Below are 23,571 nucleotides of genomic sequence, written 5' to 3' on the forward strand. Positions count from 1 at the left end.
AAATACCACTGATTGATTGTTTGATTGAGACCCTTTTGAACTGAGGCTTTTCCACAGAAAGATTTTCAAAGATCCTATTGTTGCTATAATGATGACTCTTTATTCTTTTATGAGTAGTACAGAAATAATCTGCCTATCTCAGGGCAGGCTGGAATATAAATGACAGTGGATTCTCTCACCGGAGCTTTCAGCTACAGGGAGCAAGAAACCCCACTTGAGCTCTTGAGAGGAAGTATGGGAGGAAAGGCAATAATGAAAAGTGTTTTGCATTTTAGAGCAACTTTTCTGTGGATTTTCCAAACCTGAATCAATGAACCCTCTGAGCAGGCCTGTGAAAGAGAGGGTGATGTGGACAGATACACCGAACCTGGTTGAGCAGCGTGACGTAGTAGATAGAGTATGGGCCTGGGAGTCAGAAGGTCATGGGTTTCTAATCCCAGCTTCTCCATTTGTCTGCTGTGACCTTGGGAAAGTCACTTCACTTCTCTGTGCCTCAGTTCCCTCATCTGTAAAATGAGGTTTAAGACTGCGAGCCCCATGTGGACAGGAACTTGGCCCAGTTGGATTACCTGGTATAGACCCCAGCATTTAGAACAGTACTTGGCATATAGTAAGCACTTAACAAATACATGTTATTATTATTATTATTTCTTTATATCAGACAGTCTGGTTTTCAGGTGGTCTGTCAATCAATCAAATAGTGGTATTTATTGAGTGCTTATTGTGTGCAGAACACTGTACGGAGCACTTGGGAGAGTGCAGTACAGTAGAGTAGGTAGACATGATCCCAGCCCCCAGAGATCTTAGTGAGAATGCACCAGAATCAATCAATTGAGCACTTACTATGCAGCAAGCATATGTCCTGCATTTTTATCAAAGTCCCGCAGCCTCCCTATGCCTTGGTTCCTGGGAATTGAATGGACCAATGGAGGGGCTCGGGAGTCCATCCGGTGATGCACCCTGGGACTATTTGCAAATATTTCTGCAGCATCAGTAAATTGCATTGCCCTTAACCTGCATAAGCAGCGTGGCTCAGTGGAAAGAGCACGGGCTTTGGAGTCAGAGGTCATGAGTTCGAATCCTGGCTCTGCCACTTGTCAGCTGTGTGACTGTGGGCAAGTCACTTAACTTCTCTGTGCCTCAGTCACCTCATCTGTAAAATGGGGATTGAGAGTGTGAGCCCCATGTGGGACAATCTGATTCCCCTGTGTCTACCCCAGCGCTTAGAACAGTGCTCTGCACATAGTAAGCGCTTAAGAAATACCAACATTATTATTATTATAATGTCCATAGCATCAGTCTGTTACTTCTGGGTAGGCAAAAGAGTGTCTGGTATCCTAGAGGGCCCATTGATGGCCATGGCCACCCTTCTTATGAGTGGTTGGGGTAGAGTTAGAAGCAGCATGGCCTAGTGGGAGGAACATGGGCCGGGGAGTCAGAGGACATGGGTTCTAATCCCAGCTCAACCACCTGTCTGCTGAGTGACCTCGGGCAAGTCACGTCACTTCTTTGTGCCTCAGTTACCTCATCTGTAAAATGGGGGATGAAGACCATGAGTCCTAATGTGGGACAACGGCTGTCCAAAGTGATTATCTTGTATTTACCTAGGGCTTAGTACAGTGCCTGGCACCTAGCAGGCACTTAAACACTATTATTATTATTATTATTTCCCTGTTGGACTCCCAACCAAATGGTCTGTTCACCAGGGGGCACTGCCTCCCCAAGGGCATCAGCACTAAACAGAAAGTGGCCTCCTTCTCTCCCCTCTCCCTATAATACAGGTTTTCAAGTTAACTCTGCCTATCCTATGCCCCTCGGATTTCTCTTTCTCTCCTTAATGGGAGGTGGGAGCCCCAATTTCAGGACTCTTTCTACACTAATGGGGGCCAGCAGAGGGCACTCCAAGAGCATGGCAGCCATAAAAAGTTTTCATCCCTAATGCCCCAACGTTAGGACTTTAAATAACTCAGCTTTTCAACATGCACGCTATAAAATTCTGGATGACATTCACCGCTTCCCTCTTTTCCTCCCTCCTAATTTCTTCCACTATTCAGGAGTTGTGGGGGTGGCTTCTGTAAGATATTAGGTGAGAAATCAGCATGACCTAGTGGACGGAGCATGGGCCTGGGAGTCGAAAGGACCTAGGTTCTGCTCCCGGCTCTGCCACTTATCTGCTGTGTAACCTTGGGCAAGTCACTTCACTTCTATGTGCCTCTGTATAATGGGTTTTAAGACTGTGAGTTCCTTGTGGGACTTAGGCTGTTTCCAACCTGATTACTTTGTATCTACCCCAGGGTTTAGAGTGGTGCCTGGCCCATAGTGAGCACTTAACAAATACCGTTAAAAAAAAACGCTGTGGTTTGTCATTGGATCCCCGGTAAGGGGCAGGAGATGGGATTGTCTAAGCTCATTTCCCAGTGGATCTAGCCAGAACAGGAGACCCGATGTCTGAATTGGTGACTCGTGTGGGCTGGGGTTGCTCCCTCTGTCAGAGCTGTGAAACACTGTGGACCATGTGACAAGGTAGGGAAGGGGTGCTTCAAGGGGGTCCTGAAGGCAAGTGTGCATTGGGGGATCTAGCTCCTTTCATATGAGGTCGGGGGCAGACTGTCATGGATGGAAAGGAGCCAGGATCATCAAGGGTCTAGCCCAGAGAGAGAGGATTAAATTCTATTCATTCAGGTGGGAGGGAAAGCTCCATGAACCCAACACCCCATTTCTCACTCCTTCAATGGCTCACGGTTTGGTTTTGCATCATAGAGTCTGCTGTTCAGTTGGTCTGTCCCCTGTCAATCAATCAGTGGAATTTACTGAATGTTTACTATGTGCAGACCACTGTACTAAGCACTTGGGAGAGTGCACTCTCACAGAGTTGGTAGACAATGAGCTTACAGTCTAGTTGGGGAGAGAGACATGAATATAAATAAATAAATTACAGACATGTACGTAAATGCTGTAGGGCAAATCCAAGGGCATAGATGATGCAGAGGGAGAGGGAGCTGGGGAAAAAGGGCTTAATAGGTGAAGGCCTCTCGGAGAAGATGTGACTTTAATAAGGCCTTGAAATTGGGAAGTGAGATGGTCTGGAATATATGGAGGGGGAGGGAGTACCAGGCCAGAGGGAAGACATGGAAAAGGGGTTGGCAGCAAGATAGACAAGATCGGTCATAGTGAGTAAGTTGGCACTGGAGGATGGAAGTTTGCAGGCTGGGCTGTAGAAGGAGATCAGTAAGGTTAGGTAAGAGTGGGCAAGCTGATTGAGTGCTTTAAAACTTCTGGTAAAGAGTTTCTGTTTGATGCAGACAAAGATGAGCAACCACTGAAGGTTCTTGAGAAGTGGGGAGACATATACTGAATGTTTTGGGTTGTTTTTTTTTTAAATGATCCAGGCAGCGGAATCAAGTAAGGACTGGTGTGAGGGGAGACAGGAGGCAAGGAGATCAGCAAGGAGGCAGAGGCAATAATCTAGGTGGGCTAGGATAAGTGCTTGGATTTATGTGGTAGCAGTTTAGATGGAGAGGAATAGGAGGATTTTAGTGATGTTGTGAAGGTAGAACTGAAAGGATTTGGTGGCAGATTGACTATGTCAGTTGTATGAGGGAGATGAGTCGATGATAACACCAAGGTTATGGATTTATCAGTCCAGATCAAATAGGAGACCAGAAATCTTTTGGTGTGGTATCTTAATTTTCAGCACCAAGCCTCCTGCCTCCATAGAACCCATGGAGCATACTAGTGACTTAATAAGTTAGTTGGAGATGACACTCCAAAAAAACAGACCCCGAGAGCCACATCTGAGAGCTGGGATTAGATTGAGGCCCATGACGGCAGTGATGATGAAGAATAATAATTGTACTTGCATGCTTCCTGTGAGCATTTCTGCCTGACTCTGAAAGTGCTCAATTAGCAGACAAATATCTCCCACTAGCACTGTATAGGGCTAGATCTCTTATGGAGGTGGAACAGGTTTCTAAGTTTAAAAACCAGGGTTTTTAAATTCCTAAGTCTGCCCCATCATCCTTGAGAGGCAAAATTATTATTTACTAGTCATAAGGTCATATGCCTTTTGAAGAACTCAGACTTTTCTGTTAGAGATTATTGCCTTCACATGTTGTGGGAAAGTAACACTGTGTTAGAGAGTTCTCTTTTTTTTCTTTCTTTCCAAATCAACAAATATGAATAACAGTACAAAAAAGCCCATCAGGAACTTCCGTTGATCTTGTAATTTTGCTTGTTGGACGACTGAGCCCTCATCAACCAACAATTCAGCTTCTTTGTCGTTTCCAAGAATTCACAGCGCTCCCGCTGCTCAATTATGTCCTAACCACTAGCCATTTTTCTTTCAGTTCTGCTTTTCCAAATGAATCTGCTTTTCATCATCAACTACCACTTGCCAAATCCCTTCTGGGAATGGTGCTATTCTGTTTGTTTTGGGGTCTGTACAATAATTGGTAAGAGCAATGTCTTCTCTACCGCTGCCCCCTCTCTCCCCCTGCCTTTCCTTTGCCTCACTTCCATTCATTCATTCAGTTGCATTTATTGAGCACATACTGTGTGCAGAACACTGTACTAAGCGCTTGGGAGGGTGCAGTATAATAATAAAAGAACATTCCCTGCCCACAGTGAGCTTACAGTCATTCCTTTCACGTTACCCCAGAGCCCTGAACGGGCTTGGTGGGACTAACTGGGTCTGTAGGTTTGATAAAGGTTGGGATGCCCCTCTGGCACAAAGCAAGGTGGCTAGGGTAGTGCCAGCCTAGAAATGAGTCCAGAATAAACTGGAAGTGGCCATAGCCCACCCCTTTAGGAGGGTGCCAGGGGACAAGGACTTTGACTCAAGGGTAGTTGGTCTGTTGGGACTCATCCATGGGAGCAATTGGGCATGAATGGCCATGGTCCCCAGAGATGAGGCTGACCCATTTCCAATCTGCTTGTGATCTAATTCCCATCTCTGTGGGATTTAGATAGGAACCGGATGCTACAGTCCAGGGCTGCTCTTGGGATAGGGGGAGGGGGAAGAGGGAAGGGTGGGGTGGGTGGCTGTGGGTGACAAGTACTGGGAGACTTCCAGCCCAAGCAAGGTTCAACCTTTCTGGACATCCTTAAAATGTTTTTATCTGAGTTGTGGAGGGTCCACAGCCTTGCACAGATCTAAAAATCACTAGCCCCAGGACTAACATGGCCATCTTATGGTAGTTGCCCCAGGGCTCACAAAGTAGAGCCCCTTCCCCTCCCAATAAACAACACTGAAGCTCACTGTTAGACCAAATCAGCCCTGAGCATCCTGGGCACTTAGCTTATAAACATGCATACACAAGGTACACCCTCAGAACGTTTCTAAGAATAAGAGGGCTGAGTGTATGTGTGCATGTTTACAATGAATATTCTGTCAAATACTAATAATAATACTAAAGTGCTTACTATGTGTCAAGCGCTAGGAGAGATCTACAAGATAATCAGGTTGATCGTAGTACCTGTCCCACATCTTAAGTAATATCAGTGCTTGCCACATAATAAGCACTTAACAAGTACCATAATTATTATTATTATTAAGTTTCACAGTCTATGTAGGAGGGAGAACAGATACTGAACCCCCATTTTACAAATGAGGAAACAGAATCCCAAAGAAGTTAAGTGACTGCATAAGGCCACACAGTAAGCAAGTCGCAGAGTCGGGATTAGAAGCCAGGTCCTTTTGACTCCCAGGCCTATGCTCTATTCAGTAGACCACACTGCTTCCCTGCAGAGCTGGTAATTATGGAGGAGCTGGCACTTTTTCAACCAAGGACAGCCCTGCCTTGGATGGGAAGTAGCCCCCAAACTTTTCCCTCAACAGGATGCTGCTTCCTTTGTTATGATTGTGATGAAAGTGCTCTTTTCCTGAATTTCCCTGATTTTTTTTCCCAATGTGTCCTCTTTCCTCTTTTTAGATAGTGAATCCTACCCAATGTGACTGTCCTCTTTCCTCATTTTAGGTAGTGAATCCTATGTGGGGCCAGGAACCATGTCTGAATCAAATATTCTTGCACAACCCAGTCCCCACACTCAGTGCTAAGTAAAGTACTTGGCCCACAGGAAGCATGTAAGTACAATTATTATTCTTCATCATCACTGCCATCATGGGCCTGAGAGTCAAAAGGACCTGGGCTCTAATCCCAGCTCCACCACTTGTCTGTTGTGTGAATGTGGACAAGTCAGTTCACTTCTCTGTGCCTCAGTTACCGCATCTGAGGGGATTATGGGGATCAAGACAGTGAGCCCCATGTGGGACAGGGACAATGTCCAACCTGATGATCATGAATCTACCCCAGTGCTTAGAACAGTGCTTGATGCATAGTAAGCACTTAACAAATACTATTATTATTATCTCTTTGTCCTGTTTGAGATAGTCAATTTGAGACTCTCTTGATGGTACAAGCAATCAATCTATCAGGAATAATCAGGAACAAATAAGCAGGAACTGAAACACCCCAAGAAGAAAGAGTAGATTCTTTCTGACAATTCACTTTTTGCTTCCAGATGGAAGAGAGAGGTGGTTGATCCCCTTTGCTTTGGGGGCATACTCTTTGCTCCTTGCAAAAGTGTTTTGTTTTGGGGTGTTTTTTTTTTCAGTTTAGCTTTATTGATATCTAGGGAGAATCTTCTTACTAAGATGGCAAAGCTGAAGCTTTGATTTTTGTATTTAAGAAATCAACAGTAAAGATGACGTTAACACCCTTGAAATGCAAATCATTGCAAACACTAATACTTGTATTTATTTTTCCCCATTTGTATCCTATTGCTGTTTTGTTGGTTTTTGTTAGGGAGTTGAATTAATTATCCTTAGTTTCATTGTGATATTCTGAAAGTCCATATAGAAAACCATTCACTCTCTAAAATGTAAGTTCCTTGTAGGCAGAAACTGTAACTGCCAACTCTAATGAATTGTACTTTCTCAAGCACTTAGTACAGTGCTCTGCACACAGTAAGTGCTTAATAAATACCATTGATTGATTGATTAAAAAATAATAGTTAAATTAAGGTTGCCTCACTAGTTATTACTTAAACATTATTATGTACACAGTGATGTTATGCATGTATTCAAAGAAAAGATGTCATCTATTTATTTAGATGCTCAAAAATGTACTTTTGCCATTTAATATTTCAAAGACGTAACTGCATTTGGAGATTTGAGTATTTTAAAGGTAACATCAGGAAATTAGAACAGTTGCGAATTTCTCTGCAATTTGCTCCTTTATTTGTAATATTCAAAGTGCTTCAAAGTCACATAAAATGACATTCATTGCATATAGTCATTGAAATTCAACTGCATTTGCTGTGCCAAGTTTCTGATATACATAAGCATTTGCCTTATAATCTTGGATTATGCTCAAAATCTCAATGTGAAGACATGCATTTTAAATAAGTTGATATTAAACTCCTCCTGAGAACCAAATTCATGACGGTGTCTTGAGGTCCCAAAATTTGAAAAGCTTGATGAAATAGGGTCTACGTTTAAGGCTGTAAACCCGTTGTGGGCAGGGATTGTCTCTCTTTATTGCCGAATTGTACTTTCCAAGCGCTTAGTACAGTGGTCTGCACACAGTAAGCGCTCAATAAATGCGATTGAATGAATGAATGAATGAACCCCAAACCCATTCCATTTTGTTGGGTGCCAGTAGCAGGTAAGGGTTTATCCAATTCCCTAACCAGTTTATACAGTCCTCACAGTTGTAAACTGTTGCACAAAAACCACTCCAAAGTGAAACCAACAATAAAGAAGCATCATGGCCTAGTGGAGAGAACAACGGCCTGGGAGTCCGAAGGACCTGAGTTCTAATCCCAGCTCTGCCTGCTGTGTGATCTTGAGCAAGTCACTTAACTTCTCTGTGCTTCAGTTACCTCATCTGTAAAATGGGGATTAAGACTGTGTCACCCCGCCCCCCCCATGTGGGACGTGAACTGCATCCAAACTTGTATCTACCCCCAGGCTTAGTACAGTGCCTGGCACATAGTCAGGGCTTAACAACCGTAAAAAAAGAACATTAATAACATTTCATAATTTTCTCGGATTTTTGAATCTCTCAAATATGGCCTCCCAAATGCTTTAAAAAAGTAACCATCAAGTATCTATTGAATGCCTACAGGGAGCATAGCAGGAAGTCTAAGCGTTAGAAATTGTGAGAAAATAAACAAGAAGGTTACACTCTCAAAGGGGAAGTAAATCTTGCTGCAGGTGATAAAACATACAGTCATCAGAAACGTGTGTATCATATCACTGAACTCTCCCAAACTAACAGTATAATGCTTAGCACTACTCTGAAAGGTCGATTGGACCCCGTATTTGTTCAGAACAATGCACCCCCCTTCCCCTACCAAGTTCATGGGAAGATTGCCGGTGATATGCTCCCTACCTTCCTGCCAAGGGGTGAATAGATAACCATCTTGTCTGAGTGAACTCTCTTTGTTGGTGTATCTGGGCATTCCTCCAGGAATTAATGCACAGCTCACAAACCCCCGCTGAACTTTGGCTCGGATCCTTATTGGAATCAACACTGTCCTCCCACAGCACTAATATATACATAGTAAATATCTGTAATTTCATTTATTTGTATTGCTGTTTGTCTCCCCCGCCCCACCCCCACCACTAGAGTGTGAGCTTGTTGTGGGCAGGGAATGACACTTTTTATTGTTAAACTGTACTGTCCCAAGTGCTCAGCACAGTGCTCTGCACACCGTAAGTGATTAATAAATATGATTGAACGAATGAATCAATCAATCAGTACTGCCCCTTTTAGGTTCTGTGCCTGTGGCAGTGTGCCCTTCTATGGGCCCCATCCTCTGGATGGTTCTGAAGAGGAGGACGTTTTTAAAGCAGTTGTGTTTCTGGGGTTGTGTAGGGGATGTCCAAATCTGGGGTGCATCATGGAGGAAGTATTGTGGTTATTCAATTTGTTACACTTTTATTCCTTGTCCTGGAAGGTTCTGCACCTGTGAAAATTGGCCACTGGGTCTTGATTCCTGATCATGATTTAATCTTCCTGAGTGACAGGTTGTTACCTGTTGTAAAAGCTTATCTACTATCAATCCAGCAATGTTATTTACTGAGCGCTTACTGTGTATGCAGAGCACTGTAATAAGAGCTTAATCAACTATTGTCCTGTTTCTAAATCCTTCTGATTCTTACCTTGTTTAACCTTCACATTCATACATCAACTCATTTACGCCACCAAACTAATTTTAGCTAAGACTTTCATCTCGGAGTTGATTATTTGAACTTTTAAATACGGCAGTGTCACCAAACAACACTGTACAGGGTCTGAAATCATTTTTCTTGCCTCAGTCCTTATGAAAATACTAGGATGAAAACTTGACAGATTTAAGATGTGTGTTTCACTACTCTTTGTGCTCTTTTTTCAGGAGTATGACCTAAGATAATACTGTAATACTGTCTTTGTAGAGTGATTATAGGGGTGTCAATCTGCCATTGTTTGAGGCCTTGGGGATTTATCTCTGAATGATGGCCTGGGGAGGTGAAAAAGACTGGGGAGAAGCTACTGATGATAAAGGGTTGAGCAATAAATTGACCTGGGAGAGACACAACCACCAATTTTAGTATGCTACTGAAGGTCTCCCATGTAAAATGCTTGAGTGATCACAGTATTCGTCAATAAACTTACAACTGAGGCACCAGATACCATATGCTGCATATAGTACTAAGACATAAACATATAGTTTTGCAAGACATAATGGTGGGCAGAATAGAATCAGTAGGTGGCCCGGAGTTATATTTTGTCCAGCCCTGCATTGGTGCATATGGTACTTGTTAAGCACTTACTATGTGCCAAGCACTGTTCTAAGCACTGAGGTAGTATCAGTTAGGTTGGACACAGTCCCTACCCCACATTGGGCTCACACTCTTAATTCCCATTTTTTACAGATGAGGTAACTGAGGCACAGAGAAGTTAAATGACTTGCCCAAGGTCACACAGCAGACATGCGGCAGAGCCAGAATTAGAACTCATGACCTCCTGACTCCCAGGCCTATGCTCTATCCACTACACCATGCTGCAATCACACTAATTGGAAAGGAAAGATAGAGGCTCAGTGAAATCCTATTTATGTCATTCTTCCAGAAACTTTTCATAAGCCAGGCTGCCTATGCTTATTTAATCATTGTAATATTAAGCACTTATTGTGCTCCGAACAGTATACTAAACAGTCAGGTAGAAACAAGAAAATCTGATTGGACACAGTCCCTGTCCCATGGGCATGAGGTTCTCAGTCTAAGTAGAAGGAAGTACGAGTATTTAATCACCACCTTACAGATGAGGAAACTGAGGCACGGGGAAGTTAAGTGACTTTCCCAAGGTTACGCAGCATGCAAGTGGCAGATCCTGTATTAGAACCCAGGTTTTCTGAGTCCTAGACCCCTCAGAAGACTTGGGTTTATGCTTAAATGTTAAGTTGTCACATTTGTTGTGTTAAGAAGCTTGTACATTTTCCCATGGTTTTTAGCTTAGCTCCGGAAACCGGACTTAATCAACTGCTATCTTGGTCTTATTAACTTTAAACATGGACAGAATTTATAAACACAAGCATGGTGTATAGTTCCTTTGGAAAGTTCTTGGATTCTGGGTGAGACATAAATACATAAACAGGAACCATTATCTCATATACCCTGACAGCCCTTTTGCATGACAGAAGGTGAGAGGAGTGGGATAGCATTAGAATGAGAACAATTAGGTTTTGTAGGAGAGAATGAGAAACGCTGTCTTTGTGTCCTAGCGGAAAGAGCACTGGCCTGAGAGAAGAACCTGGGTTCTCAACCTGGCTCCGCCACTTGTCTCCTGTGTGACTTTAGGCAATCCACTTCTCTGTGCCTCGGTTACCTCATCTGTAAAGTGGGGATGAAGACAGTGAGTCCTGAGCGGGTCAGGGAGGAGGATGATGATATTGATGATGATGGTATTTGTTAAGCGCTTACTATGTGCTGTTCTAAGCGCAGGGATAGATGCAAGTTAATCAGGTTCGACACAGTACCTGTTAATAATAATGGTATTTAATGGTATTTATTAAGCCACTTGTCAGCTGTGTGACTGTGGGCAAGTCACTTAACTTCTCTGTGCCTCAGTTACCTCATCTGTAAAATGGGGATTAACTGTGAGCCCCACGTGGGACAACCTGATTACCCTGTATCTACCCCAGCGCTTAGAACAGTGCTCTGTAAGCGCTTAACAAATACCAACATTATTAAGCACTTACTATGTGCCAGGTGCTGTAGTGGCTACACACAAATCAAGTTGAACACAGTCCCTGTCCCATGAGGGGCTCACAGTCTCAATCCCCATTTTACAGATGAGGTAACTGAAACCCAGAGAAGCAAAGTGACTTGCTCAGGTCACAGAGCAGATAAGTGGCAGAAGCCGGATTAGAACCCAAGACCTTCTGCCTCCCAGGCCCCTGTTCTATCCATTGTGCCATGCTGCTGCACAGGGGGCCCACCCTTTTAATCTCCATTTTACAGATGAGGGAACTGAGTCCCGGAGAGGTGAAATGAGTTGCCGAAGATCATCCAGCAGGCAGAGTCGGGATTAGAACCTAAGCCCTTCAGCCTTCGGTTACCTCGTCTGTAAAATGGGGATGAAGACTGTGAGCCCCACGTGGGACAACCCGATTACCTTGTATCAACCTTGTATCAACCCTGGTGCTTAGAACAGTGCTTTGCATGTAGTAAGAGCTTAACAAATACCATCATCATCATCATCCTTGGCCCTTGCCCCTCCGCTAACCCATGCTGCTTCTCCTGAAGGGACTGTGCTCGACCGGATTATGTAATAATGTCGGTATTTGTTAAGCGCTTACTATGTGCCGAGCACTGTTCTAAGCGCTGGGGTAGATACAGGGTAAATCAGGTTGTCCCACGTGAGGCTCACAGTTAATCCCCATTTTACAGATGAGGTAACTGAGGCACAGAGAAGTTAAGTGACTTGCCCACAGTCACACAGCTGACAAGTGGCAGATCCAGGATTCGAACCCATGACCTCTGACTCCGAAGCCCAGGCTCTTTCCATATATACCCCAGCATCCAGTACAGTGGCTGGGACAGTTAATAAATATTACCACTGTTAGTAATCAGTATTAGTGTTATTTAGCTCCAGTAGTAGTATTAATAGAGAAGCAGCATGGCTCAGTGGAAAGAGCTCGGGTTTAGGAGTCAGAGGTCATGGGTTCTAATCCCGGCTCCGCCACCTGTCAGCTGTGTGACTTGGGGCAAGTCACTTCACTTCTTGGTGCCTCAGTTCCCTCATCTGTAAAATGGGGATTAAGACTGTGAGCCTCACCTGGGGCAACCTGATGACCTTGTATCTATCCCAGCCCTGAGAACAGTGCTCGGCACATAGTAAGCGATTAAGAAATGCTTAGTACAAAGAGGCTGGGCTGGGGAATCAGAGGTCGTGGGTTCTTATCCCAGCTCCGCCCCTTGCCTGCTGTGTGACCTCGGGTAAGTCACTTCACTTCTTGGGGCCTCAGTGACCTCAGCTGTAAAATGGGGATGAAGACTGTGAGCCCCACGTGGGACAACCTGATCACCTTGTATCCTCCCCAGCGCTTAGAACAGTGCTTGACACATAGTCAGCGCTTAACAAATGCCATCTTCATTATTATTATTATTGTCACTTCACTCACCTGAGCCTCAGTTCCCTCATCTGGAAAATGGGATTGAGACTGTGAGCCCCACGAGGGACAGCCTGATTACCCTGTATCAACCAGCGCTTAGAACAGTGCTTAGCATGTAGTAAGCACTTAAATACCATCATCATTATTATTACTATTATTCCAATCCCACCTCCACCCCTTGTCTGCTGTGCAGCCTTGGGCAAGTCACTTAACTTCCCTGTGCCTCAGTGACCTCATCTGGAAAATGGGGATTTAAAAGTGTGAGCCTCATGTGGGACAACCTGATGACCCTGTATCCCCCCCCCAGCGCTTAGAACGGTGCTTGGCTCATAGTAAGCACTTAGCAAATACCACCATTATTATTAGCAAATACCAAGATTAGTAGTAGTAGTAGCAGTAGTAGCGCGGCTCAGTGGAAAGAGCACGGGCTTTGGAGTCAGGGCTCATGAGTTCAAATCCCAGCTCTGCCACTTGTCAGCTGTGTGACTGTGGGCAAGTCACTTAACTTCTCTGTGCCTCAGTTCCCTCATCTGTAAAAAGGGGATTAAGACTGTGAGCCCCATGTGGGACAACCTGATTCCCCTGTGTCTACCCCAGCGCTTAGAACAGTGCTCGGCACATAGTAAGCGCTTAACAAATACCAACATTATTATTATTATTATTAGTGTTATAGAGAAGCAGCGTGGCTTAGTGTTATGGAGAAGCAGGGTGGCTCAGTGGAAAGAGCACGGACTTGGGAGTCAGAGGTCATGGGTTCGACTCCCAGCTCTGCCACTTGTCAGCTGTGTGACTGTGGGCAAGTCACTTCACTTCTCTGGGCCTCAGTGACATCATCTGTCAAATGGGGATTAACTGTGAGCCTCACATGGATCAACCTGATAACCCTGTATCTCCCCCAGCGCTTAGAACAGTGCTCTGCACATAGGACTTAACAAATTCCAACATTATTATTATTATTAGAACAGTGCTCTGCACGTAGTAAGCGCTCCATAAATACTATTGAATGAATGAATATTATTATTAGAACAGTGCTTTGCACATAGTAAGCACTCAATAAATACTATTGAATGAATGTGATTATTAGAACAGTGCTCTGCACCTAGTAAGCGCTCAATAAATACTAATGAATGAATATGATTATTAGAACAGTGCTCTGCACCTAGTAAGTGCTCAATAAATACTAATGAATGAATATGATTATTAGAACAGTGCTCTGCACCTAGTAAGCGCTCAATAAATACTATTGAATGAATATGATTATTAGAACAGTGCTCTGCACCTAGTAAGCGCTCAATAAATACTATTGAATGAATGAATATGATTATTAGAACAGTGCTCTGTGCATAGTAAGTGCTCAATAAATCTATTGAATGAATATTATTATTAGCACAGTGCTCTGCGCATAGTAAGCGCTCCATAAATACTATTGAATGAATGAATGTGATTATTATTAGGACAGTGCTCTGCGCATAGTAAGTGCTCCATAAACACTATTGAATGAATATGATTATTAGCACAGTGCTCTGCGCATAGTAAGCGCTCCATAAACACTACTGAATGACTATTATTATCAGCACAGCGCCCTGCGCACAGTAAGTGCTCCCCGAAACTCCCCGGATTAGACTGTCAGCCTGTCAAAGGGCTGGGCCTGTCTCTATCTGTGACCGACTTGTCCCTTCCAAGCGCTTAGTGCAGTGCTCTGCACAGAGTAAGTGCTCCATAAATACTATTGAATGAATGAATGAATGAATGACTTACTGATTGACTGACTGACTGACTGATTGAATGAATGACTGAATGACTGACTGAATGAATGAATGAATGAATGACTGAATGAATGACTGACTGAATGACTGACTGAATGAATGAATGACTGAATGACTGACTGACTGAATGACGGACTGAATGAATGAATTACTGAATGAATGACTGACTGACTGACTGAATGAATGACTAAAGGAACGAACGAATGAATGAATGAATGACTGGATGAATGAATGACTAAAGGAACGAACGAACGAACGAATGAATGAATGAATGAATGAATGACGCGACTCTGCGGGCCAGTCCCGCCCGGCCCGCCCCCCCCCACCCCCACCCCCGCCCCGCCCGCGCGGGGGCCGCCCGAAGAACTACAATTCCCAGGATGCCGCGCGACGCGGGCCTCGCGCCCGTCCGCCCGCTCCCATTGGCCGGGCGCGGGGCGCGCGCCGGCGCGCGAGGGCGGGGGGAGGGGGGGGGGAGCGCGAGCCGAGGGGGGGGGGTCTCGCGCGCGCGCGCGCGCGGGCGCGCGGCGGGGCCACAGGGGGTCTCGCGCCGAGCGGGCGAGGAGGCGGAGGGGGGAGACGACCGGTCCTGAAGAGGCCGCCCGCCTGACGCCCCCCGGGGATCCCCGCCTCACACAGGTAAAAACACCCCCTCCCCCCTCCCCCCTCCATCTTCTCTCTCCCTCACACACCCACATCCTCCTCCAGTTTGGGGTGTCCCGTCCCCCCCCCCCCCCCGAGGCCCCCGAGACCCTTCTCCTCCCCCCCACCCCCCCTTTAAGGCTTATTAGTCATCGCCATCAGCATTTTGTAAACCCTTCCCCACTGTGGCCGGCACGGGTTTGGGGTAAGGGGGTGGCCCCACGTGGGGCGCGCAGTCCGCGCATCCCCATTTGCCCCCCTGAAAAGTGAAGCGGCTTGCCCGAGGTCTCACAGCGGCCAGGCGGCGGGGCCGGATTTGAACCCACATCCTTTGACTCCCCAGCCCGGGCTCGCGGCGGGAGCGGGATTCGAACCCACGTCCTCCGACTCCCCAGGCCGGGATCTTGTCATACAGGAGACGGGCGGCGGGAGCGGGATTTGAACCCACGTCCCCCGACTCCCCGGCCCGGGAGCTTGTCATACAGCAGACGGGCGGCGGGAGTGGGATTCGAACCCACGTCCTCCGACTCCCCAGCCCGGACTCTTGTCATACAGCAGACAAGCGGCGGGAGCGGGATTTGAACCCACGTCCTTCGACTCCCCAGCCCGGACTCGCGGCGGGAGAGGGATTTGAACCCACGTCCCCCGACTCCCCAGCCCGGGCTCTTGTCACACAGCAGACACAGGCGGCGGGTGCGGGATTTGAACCCACGTCCCCCGACTCCCCAGCCCGGGAGCTTGTCATACAGCAGACAGGCGGCGGGAGCTGGATTTGAACCCACATCCCCCGACTCCCCAGCCCGGACTCTTGTCATACAGCAGACAATAGGCGGGAGTGGGATTTGAACCCACATCCCCGACTCCCGAGCCCGGGCTCTTGTCATACAACAGACAATAGGCGGGAGCGGGATTTGAACCCACATCCTTTGACTCCCCAGCCCGGTCTCGCGGCGGGAGTGGGATTTGAACCCACGCCCTCCGACTCCCCAGCCCGGGCTTTTGTCACACAGTAGACAAGCGGCGGGAGGGGGATTTGAACCCACGGCCCTCGGCTCCCCAGCCCGGGATCTTGTCATATAGCAGACAGGCGGCGGGGTGGGATTTGAACCCACACCTTCCGAATCCCCAGCTCGGTCTCTTGTCATACAGCAGACAAGCGGCGGGAGCTGGATTTGAACCCACGCCCTCCGACTCCCAAGTCCGGGCTCTTGTCACACAGCAGACAGGGGGCGGGGTCGGGATTTGAACCCACGGCCTCCCACTCCCCAGCCCGGGCTCTTTCCCCTAAGCCACACTGCTTTCCCTCCCCGACCCTCCCATATTTAGTCGTATTTATTGAGCGCTCACTGTGTGCAAAGCACTGTACTGAACGTTGGGCAAGGCCACGAGAATAGTAAGCAGACACACTCCCTTCCCACACCCAGTTTACAGTCTAGAGGAAGGTAGGAGATACAACGAAGAGCGTTCTTAACAGCATGGCCTGTTCATTCACTTTATTCACTATTTACTGAGCGCTTACTCTGTGCAGGGCACTGTACTAAACGCTTGAGAGCCCGGGCTGGGGAGTCCGAGTTTGAATCCCGGCCCCGACACTTGTCGGCTGTGTGACCTTGGGCAAACCGCTTCACTTCTCTGGGCGTGGCTCAGTGGAAAGAGCCTGGGCTTGGGAGTCAGAGGTCATGAGTTCGACTCCCGGCTCTGCCACTTGTCAGCTGTGTGACTTTGGGCAAGTCACTTCACTTCTCTGGGCCTCAGTTACCTCATCTGTAAAATGGGGATTTACTGTGAGCCTCACGTGGGGCAACCGGATTACCCTGTATCTACCCCAGCGCTTAGATCAGTGCTCTGCACATAGTAAGCGCTTAACAAATACCAACATTATTATTATTATCTGTAAAACGCGTGGCTCACTGGAAAAGCCTGGGCTTGGGAATCCGAGGTCATGAGTTCGAATTCCGGATCTTGCCACTTGTCAGCTGTGTGACCTTGGGCAAACCGCTTCACTTCTCTGGGCGTGGCTCAGTGGCAAGAGCCTGGGCTTCGGAGTCAGAGGTCATGAGTTCGACTCCCAGCTCTGCCACTTGTCAGCTGTGTGACTTTGGGCAAGTCACTTCACTTCTCTGGGCCTCAGTTACCTCATCTGTAAAATGGGGATTAACTGTGAGCCTCATGTGGGGCAACCTGATTACCCTGTATCTACCCCAGCGCTTAGAACAGTGCTCTGCACATAGTAAGCGCTTAACAAATACCAACATTATTAAAACGGGGATGAAGAATGGGAGCCTCCTGATCACCCTGTAGCCTCCCCAGCGCTTTAGAACAGTGCTTGACCCAGAGTAAGCGCTTAGAACAGTGCTTGACACATAGTAAGCGCTTAGCAAATGCCATCATTATTAAGTCACTTCACTTCCCTGAGCCTCAGTTTCCCTCATCTGGAAAATGGGATTGAGACAGCGAGCCCCACGAGGGACAGCCTGATTACCCTGTATCAACCAGCGCTTAGAACAGTGCTTGGCACAGAGTAAGCGCTTAACAAATATTCCAATTCCGCCTCCGCCCCTTGTCTGCTGTGCGGCCTGGGGCACGTCACGTCACTTCTCTGTGCCTCAGTGACCTCATCTGTAAAATGGGGATTAAAAGCTTGAGCCCGGGGGGGGGGGGGCAACCTGATTACCCGGTATCTACCCCAGCGCTTAGAACAGTGCTTGGCACACAGTAAGGGCTTAACAAATACCATCATAAAACGCCCCCAAAAACAGTGCTCCGGAGACCGAAGTAATAAAGGGCTGCAGTGTGATATAAACCGCTCACCCCAAGAGCAGGTGCAGCCTCCTGAGAGCCAGATTTACCTGCCCCGAGCCCTAGTCATTGTAATAAGCACTGTGCTCTGGGTTAAGCACGTACTATGTGCCAAGCGCTGGGGGGTAGGGACAACAACAATGGGATCTTCACCCCCAACCCACACTCCTTTCCGTTATCCCGTTCGGAATATCCTTATTGCTCCGATTATAGATTAGTGTGTGTTTTTAAGCCCGATGTTGGGAACCGCCGCTTCTGAAAGACAAACCTCAAGGTTTCCTCCTTTGGTGGCAGCGCCCCAAACTGCAGCCCCATGTGGAATTGCATTTCTTCCAAACCTGAGAGAAGTGGCTTTTGTTTCACTTGGCAGAGTTGATTGGCTTTGTGATTTGCCGGATCTTCGTTTTCGTGCGGTGTAGAGACTTCCTGAAAAAGGTGCGCCTGCACCCAACTACCTGGCTCGATTTTATTCCCCACAAATTACCGTTCTTGAAATGTTTTTTGCATTGCATGTCGTTCTGATTAGCTTTATTGTATGCATGCTTCAATTCCCTTCTCCCCCCCCACCCGCCCTACCTAAAATGTCATCAGTGTTTCAGGGAATTAAACAGCAAAGAGTACAACAGAAGAGGAAATCGGCCTGGAAAATAATCCAGTCCCAGAGCAGTTGTGATCTTCGGATCCCATTTTTCCATTTAATTTTTAACCAGATCAAAAGAATACTGACTTGGTCACCGTTCACCAGTCAGCTTTTTCATTTTACAACACAATACTTGGTCCACCTCCCCCCTCTCTGCCATAGCCAAGGGCTTTGAGAGCAAACAGTTGCTGATGCAGCTGACACTAGGGCAGCTTCTTGGCCTCTACTTTTGGACCGGACCAGCTGTCTCCACCTTCTTTCTTTGATTCTGCCACCCTTTACCTCCCTGAACAACCTAAGACCCCACCCCTGCTAGTTGACTGAGCTGTTATGTTTGTTTCTTGACCCCCAGGCTTCACTTCTCATCCCACTTCACCTTAATTACTATCTCAACAGACAGTCCTCACCCCACCTGAATATAATTACTTTTTGATCGTCCCAAGCTGTTTCTTGAGCAGAAAACCTCTCAACATCTGAAACTGGAATGACCCGGAAATCTTTCCTGACGGTGATAGTTGCTGCCTATTTTATCCTGGCTTCACCTGTCTTGATTGCCACAATTCATTGCAAACCCAGGGAGCTCTAAGGGATAAATTATTCACAGAGAGAGATGTGAAGATTAGATGAGTGTCTTATTAAGTCATAGTCTGACAGCAGTGTTGCAGTTATGATTTTCTTTTTATAAAAGCGAATCGTAACGAGGGTAAATTAAAATAGGCTCCAAGGTAAAACGACTGCTTTTAAGGACCTTGAAGCTGTTGGGCTTAAAAAAGTAAACCAAAAATAAACCAAAACGGTTTTTTGGTTCATTACTTGTTTGCACTCAGTACTAAGAAATGAGAGGATGAAGAATAGGACACGATGCCAGCTTTATTAAAATACCGTGTCAAGTTGATCTGGTTTTGTCAGCCCAAGGCTATTTTGAACCAGAGCTGAGCAGGGTCGGGGCAATTGCACACATTTCCAGCGGCATTGGTATTCCGGCTTCCATGGTGAGTCATATCGAACTCGCCCGAGCATTGAGTGCAGTGCCCTGCACACAGTAAGTAGGCACACGATACGTTCTACCGATTATTGCCCCTTTTCCTCTCCCTCCTACTTTTCCCTCCTCTTGCCACAGTCACCCTTTTTTTTTTAATCTCACTTGTTAAATCCTCCTCCTGTCTGTTTTGGTCTCACCCACTTGGCTGCCAACCCCTTGCCCTCAGTTTCCCTCTGGCCTGGAATTCCCTTCCTCTTCATATCTGATAGAACACCACTCTCCCCAACTTTAAAGGCTTATTAAAATTTCATCTCCTCCAAAAGACCTTCCTCGACTAAGCCTTCATTTCTCCTACTCTCTCTCCCTTCTGAGTCGGCTACGCACATGGATCTGTACCTTTTATGCCCTCGATATTCACCCGAACCTCTGTCCCTAGCACTTATGTTCTGATCCTTGTGGTCGGGGAGCTGGTCTACCACCTCTGTTGTATCGTAGGCTACCCACCGCTTAGTACAGTGCTCTGCACCCACTAAGGGCTCAAATACCATCCACTGATTGATAAAGAAACACTGCCAGCTCAAGTGCCTGGAACTCCAAACTATATTGTTACATGTAGATTGTGTTAGTCTCAGCTGGAGCCCAGAGGGAACAGCACTCAGTGGGTGATCCAAGGTTTATTTATTATTTATTTATTCAATCGTATTTACTGAGTGCTTACTGTGTGCAAAGCACTACACTAAGCGCTCGGGAGAGTACAATATAACATCCAACACATTCCCTGCCCACACCGAGCTCACAAGGTTTAGAAATTTTCCTTTTACGGCACAAGTGGTTAGAACTACCACCGGAATCATCTTGCTCTGAAACTCAGGCGACCTCATAGCCGCTGTATCAAGCATGGCCCTGTTCTTCAATTATTGAGTGCTTACTGTGTGCTGACCACTGTACTAAGCTCTTGGGAGAGTACAGTCTAACAATATAGCAGATGCATTCCCTGCCCACAACAAGTTTACAGTGTAGAGGGAGACAGACATTAATAGAAATAAATTACAAATATGTACATGAGTGCTGTGGGAGTAAGATGGGCGTTGAATAAAGGGAGCAAGTCAGGGTGATGCAGAAGGGAGTGGAGGAAAAGGAAAAGAGCTTAATCTGGAAAGTCCTCCTGGAGGAGAGGTGCCTTCAATAGGACTTTGAAGGGGGTGGGTTGGGGAGAGTAATTGTTGGTTGGATATGAAGAAGGGGGACTGTCCAGGCCTGAGGCAGGACGTGACCGAGAGATCGGCGGCGAGGTACAGTAAATTGGCATTAGAGGAGTGACCTGTGCGGGATGGGTTGTAGAAGTGTAGTGAGGTGAGGTAGGAGGGGGCAAGGTGATTGAGTGCTGTGAAGCCTATGATAAGGAGTTTCTATTTGTTGCAGAAGTGGGTGGGCAACAACTGAAGGTCCCTAAGAAATGGGGAAACAGGTTCTGAATGTTTTTGTAGAAAAATGAACTGGGCAGCGGAGTGACTGGACTGGAGTGGGGAGAGACAGAGCAGGGAGGTTAGTAAGGAGGCAGAGGCAGTAATCGAAGTGGGAAAGGATAAGTGCTTGGATTCATGAGGTAGCAGTTTGGATGGGGAGGAAAGGGTGGATTTTAGCAATGTGGAGGTTGAACCTTTGGGGTTTAGTGATTGAATATTTGGGTTAAATGAGAGAGAGGAATCAAGGATAATGCCAAGGTTATGGTCTTGTGAGAATGGAAGGATGGTGGTGCTGTCTACAGCAATGGGAAAGTCGGGTAGGACAGGGTTTGGATGGGAAGATAAGGAGATCTGATTTTGACATGTTAAGTTTGAAGTGGCGTGATTTTGACATGTTAAGTTTGAAGTGGCATCCGGACATCCAAGTACAGATGTCCTGAAGGCAGAAAGAAATGTGTGTGCATAGAGGGAGAGAGATCAAGGCTGGAGATGTAGATTTGGGAATCGTCCACATAGAGTTGGTAGTTGAAGCCAAGGGAGCCAGTGAGCTTTCCAAGGGAGTAGGTCTAGATGGAGAATAGAAAGGGACTCAGAATTGAATCTTGAGGGACACCCACAGTTAGGGAGTGAGAGACAGAGTAGGAGCCCATGAAAGACACTGAGAATGAGTGACCAGAGAGATAGGAGGAGAACCAGGGGAGGACAGTGTCAATAAAGCCGAGGTTGGATAATGTTTCCAGGAGAAGGGGATGGTCGACAGTGTCACAGCCAGCTGAAAGGTCGAGGAGGATTAAGATGGAGTAGAGGCCGTTGGATTTGGCAAGAAGGAGATCACTGGTGACCTTTGAGAGGGTGCCTTCTGTGGAGTGAAGTGGATGGAAGCCAGATTGGCCGAGGGGTGGGGGCTGGGGGTTGAGAGAATTGGAGGAGAGGAACCTGAGACAGAGGGTTGTAAACAACTCCTTCAAGGAGTTTGGAGGGGGAATGGTAGGAGGGAGATGGGGTGATAACTGGAGGGAGCCATGGGGTCAAGGGAGGGTTTTTTTTTTGTTTTGTTTTTTACCAGGTGGAGACGTGGGCATGTTTGAGCAGTGGGAAAGAAGCCACTGGAGAGTGAACAGATCATGGCGATTAGGGAGGGAAGTGGGGGGCAAGTGTTTTGATAAAAATCTTTACTAAGCTTTCCCAGTCCCCCTAAACAAAAATTTAAAAGAGGGATTCTGAGGCTTTGGAACTGCCAAATGGCTCTGCCGGAAGCAGCGTGGCTCAGTGGAAAAGAGCCTGGGCTTCGGACTCAGAGGTCATGAGTTCGACTCCCAGCTCTGCCACTTGTCAGCTGTGTGACTGTGGGCAAGTCACTTCACTTCCCTGTGCCTCAGTTACCTCATCTGTAAAATGGGGATTAACTGTGAGCCCCTCGTGGGACAACCTGATTACCCTGTATCTACCCCAGCGCTTAGAACAGTGCTCTGCACATAGTAAGCGCTTAACAAATACCAACATTACTATTATTATTATTAAAAGACTGAGGCTGCATGTTTGTTTCTACCTGCTCCAGGGTTGAAAGTCTGACGACCCCAGACACCCAATATCATTTGGTCTCAGGTGTTGGCTTGTTTCTGCTGAGTGTGTCCAGGTCAGATTTCAATAGGTTCCTCAAGCCTTCAACTGAGGAAGGGGGAGTAACGGGGCAGGGGTCATGTCTTTTATTAATAATAATAATAATAATAGTTGCTGTGTTTATTAAGTGCTTACTATGTGTCAGTCAATCAGTGGTATTTATTGAGTGCTACCTGTGTGCAGAGCACTGTACTAAGTACGTTGCACTGTACTATTGGGGTAGATACAAGTTAAGATACAAGGTTGGACACAGCCTCTGTCGTACATGGAGCTCATAGTCTAAGTAGGATGGAGAAGAGGTAGTTAATCCCCATTTTACAGGTGAAGAAACTGAGGCAAAGAGAAGTTAAGTGTCTTTCCCAGGTCAGAGACTGGGATCACCTAGGAGTCTTACTTCTTTTTTATGCTCCCTAACTCCATAGACTGGTGTTCAATGCTCAAATAGTGTTGGTGCTCTCAATAAATACCACTGATGATGATGCTAATGATAGTGACACTAGGGTGAACTGTTTTAGTAGGAAAGGAAATGGGAAGAAGAGGAAGGGTGTTTCATTTTTTTGGGGATTTCCGATGCCTGGATGCCCAAATGCTGTGGAAAAAATGTGGAAATTGCTCCTTTTCTGCTACATTTTTTTTTAAAAAAAGGTACCTGCAGAATTTAGTACAGTGGCATTATTCTGTCAGTAATAGTAACTGTGGTATTTGTTAAGCTCTTACGATGTGCCAGACACTGTTCTAAACTCTGGGGTAGATACAGGATAATCGGGTTGGGCACAGTCCCAGTCCCACATAGGGCCCATAGTCTTAATCCCCATTTTACAGATGAGGTAATTGAGGCACAGAGAAGTTAAGTGAACTGCCCGAGGTCATAAAGCAGTTCTAATTGGAACATGGGGTGGTGATTTGGCAGGAAAGAAGGGGAACTGAGAAATTATTTCAAGGCGTTTGATTGCCTCAGAGATGGGAAAAGATACTGAAAGCTCCCTGCCGCTCTGG

General features: G+C 46.6%; 2 protein-coding genes across 6 annotated transcripts in view; both read left to right on the forward strand.

Moving 5' to 3' along the window:
- Nucleotides 1-6,117, forward strand: part of LOC100085529 (estradiol 17-beta-dehydrogenase 11-like) — a 50,152-nt gene extending 44,035 nt beyond the window's left edge. The window contains exon 7 of one of the 3 annotated variants that reach the window (XM_029077125.2): nt 5,976-6,117. In XM_029077125.2, coding sequence (XP_028932958.1) covers nt 5,976-6,059 — 84 coding nt within the window. In that variant the 3' untranslated portion in view covers nt 6,060-6,117. Of the gene's footprint in view, nt 1-4,346; nt 4,380-5,975 lie in introns of those variants that run through there. The other 2 variants (XM_029077123.2, XM_029077124.2) reach the window with 2 other exon arrangements.
- Nucleotides 6,118-14,958: 8,841 nt separating this feature from the next.
- KLHL8 (kelch like family member 8) overlaps nt 14,959-23,571 on the forward strand; it is a 41,157-nt gene continuing 32,544 nt past the window's right edge. For 2 of the 3 annotated variants that reach the window (XM_029077121.2, XM_029077122.2), the window contains exon 1: nt 14,959-15,065. The gene's annotated coding sequence lies outside the window, so the exon portion shown is untranslated. Of the gene's footprint in view, nt 15,066-18,237; nt 18,303-23,571 lie in introns of all 3 variants that reach the window. The other variant, XM_039913743.1, reaches the window with a different exon arrangement.

The sequence above is a fragment of the Ornithorhynchus anatinus genome, chromosome 12, assembly GCF_004115215.2.
Source record: "Ornithorhynchus anatinus isolate Pmale09 chromosome 12, mOrnAna1.pri.v4, whole genome shotgun sequence".
NCBI classification, from domain to species: Eukaryota; Metazoa; Chordata; class Mammalia; order Monotremata; family Ornithorhynchidae; genus Ornithorhynchus; species Ornithorhynchus anatinus.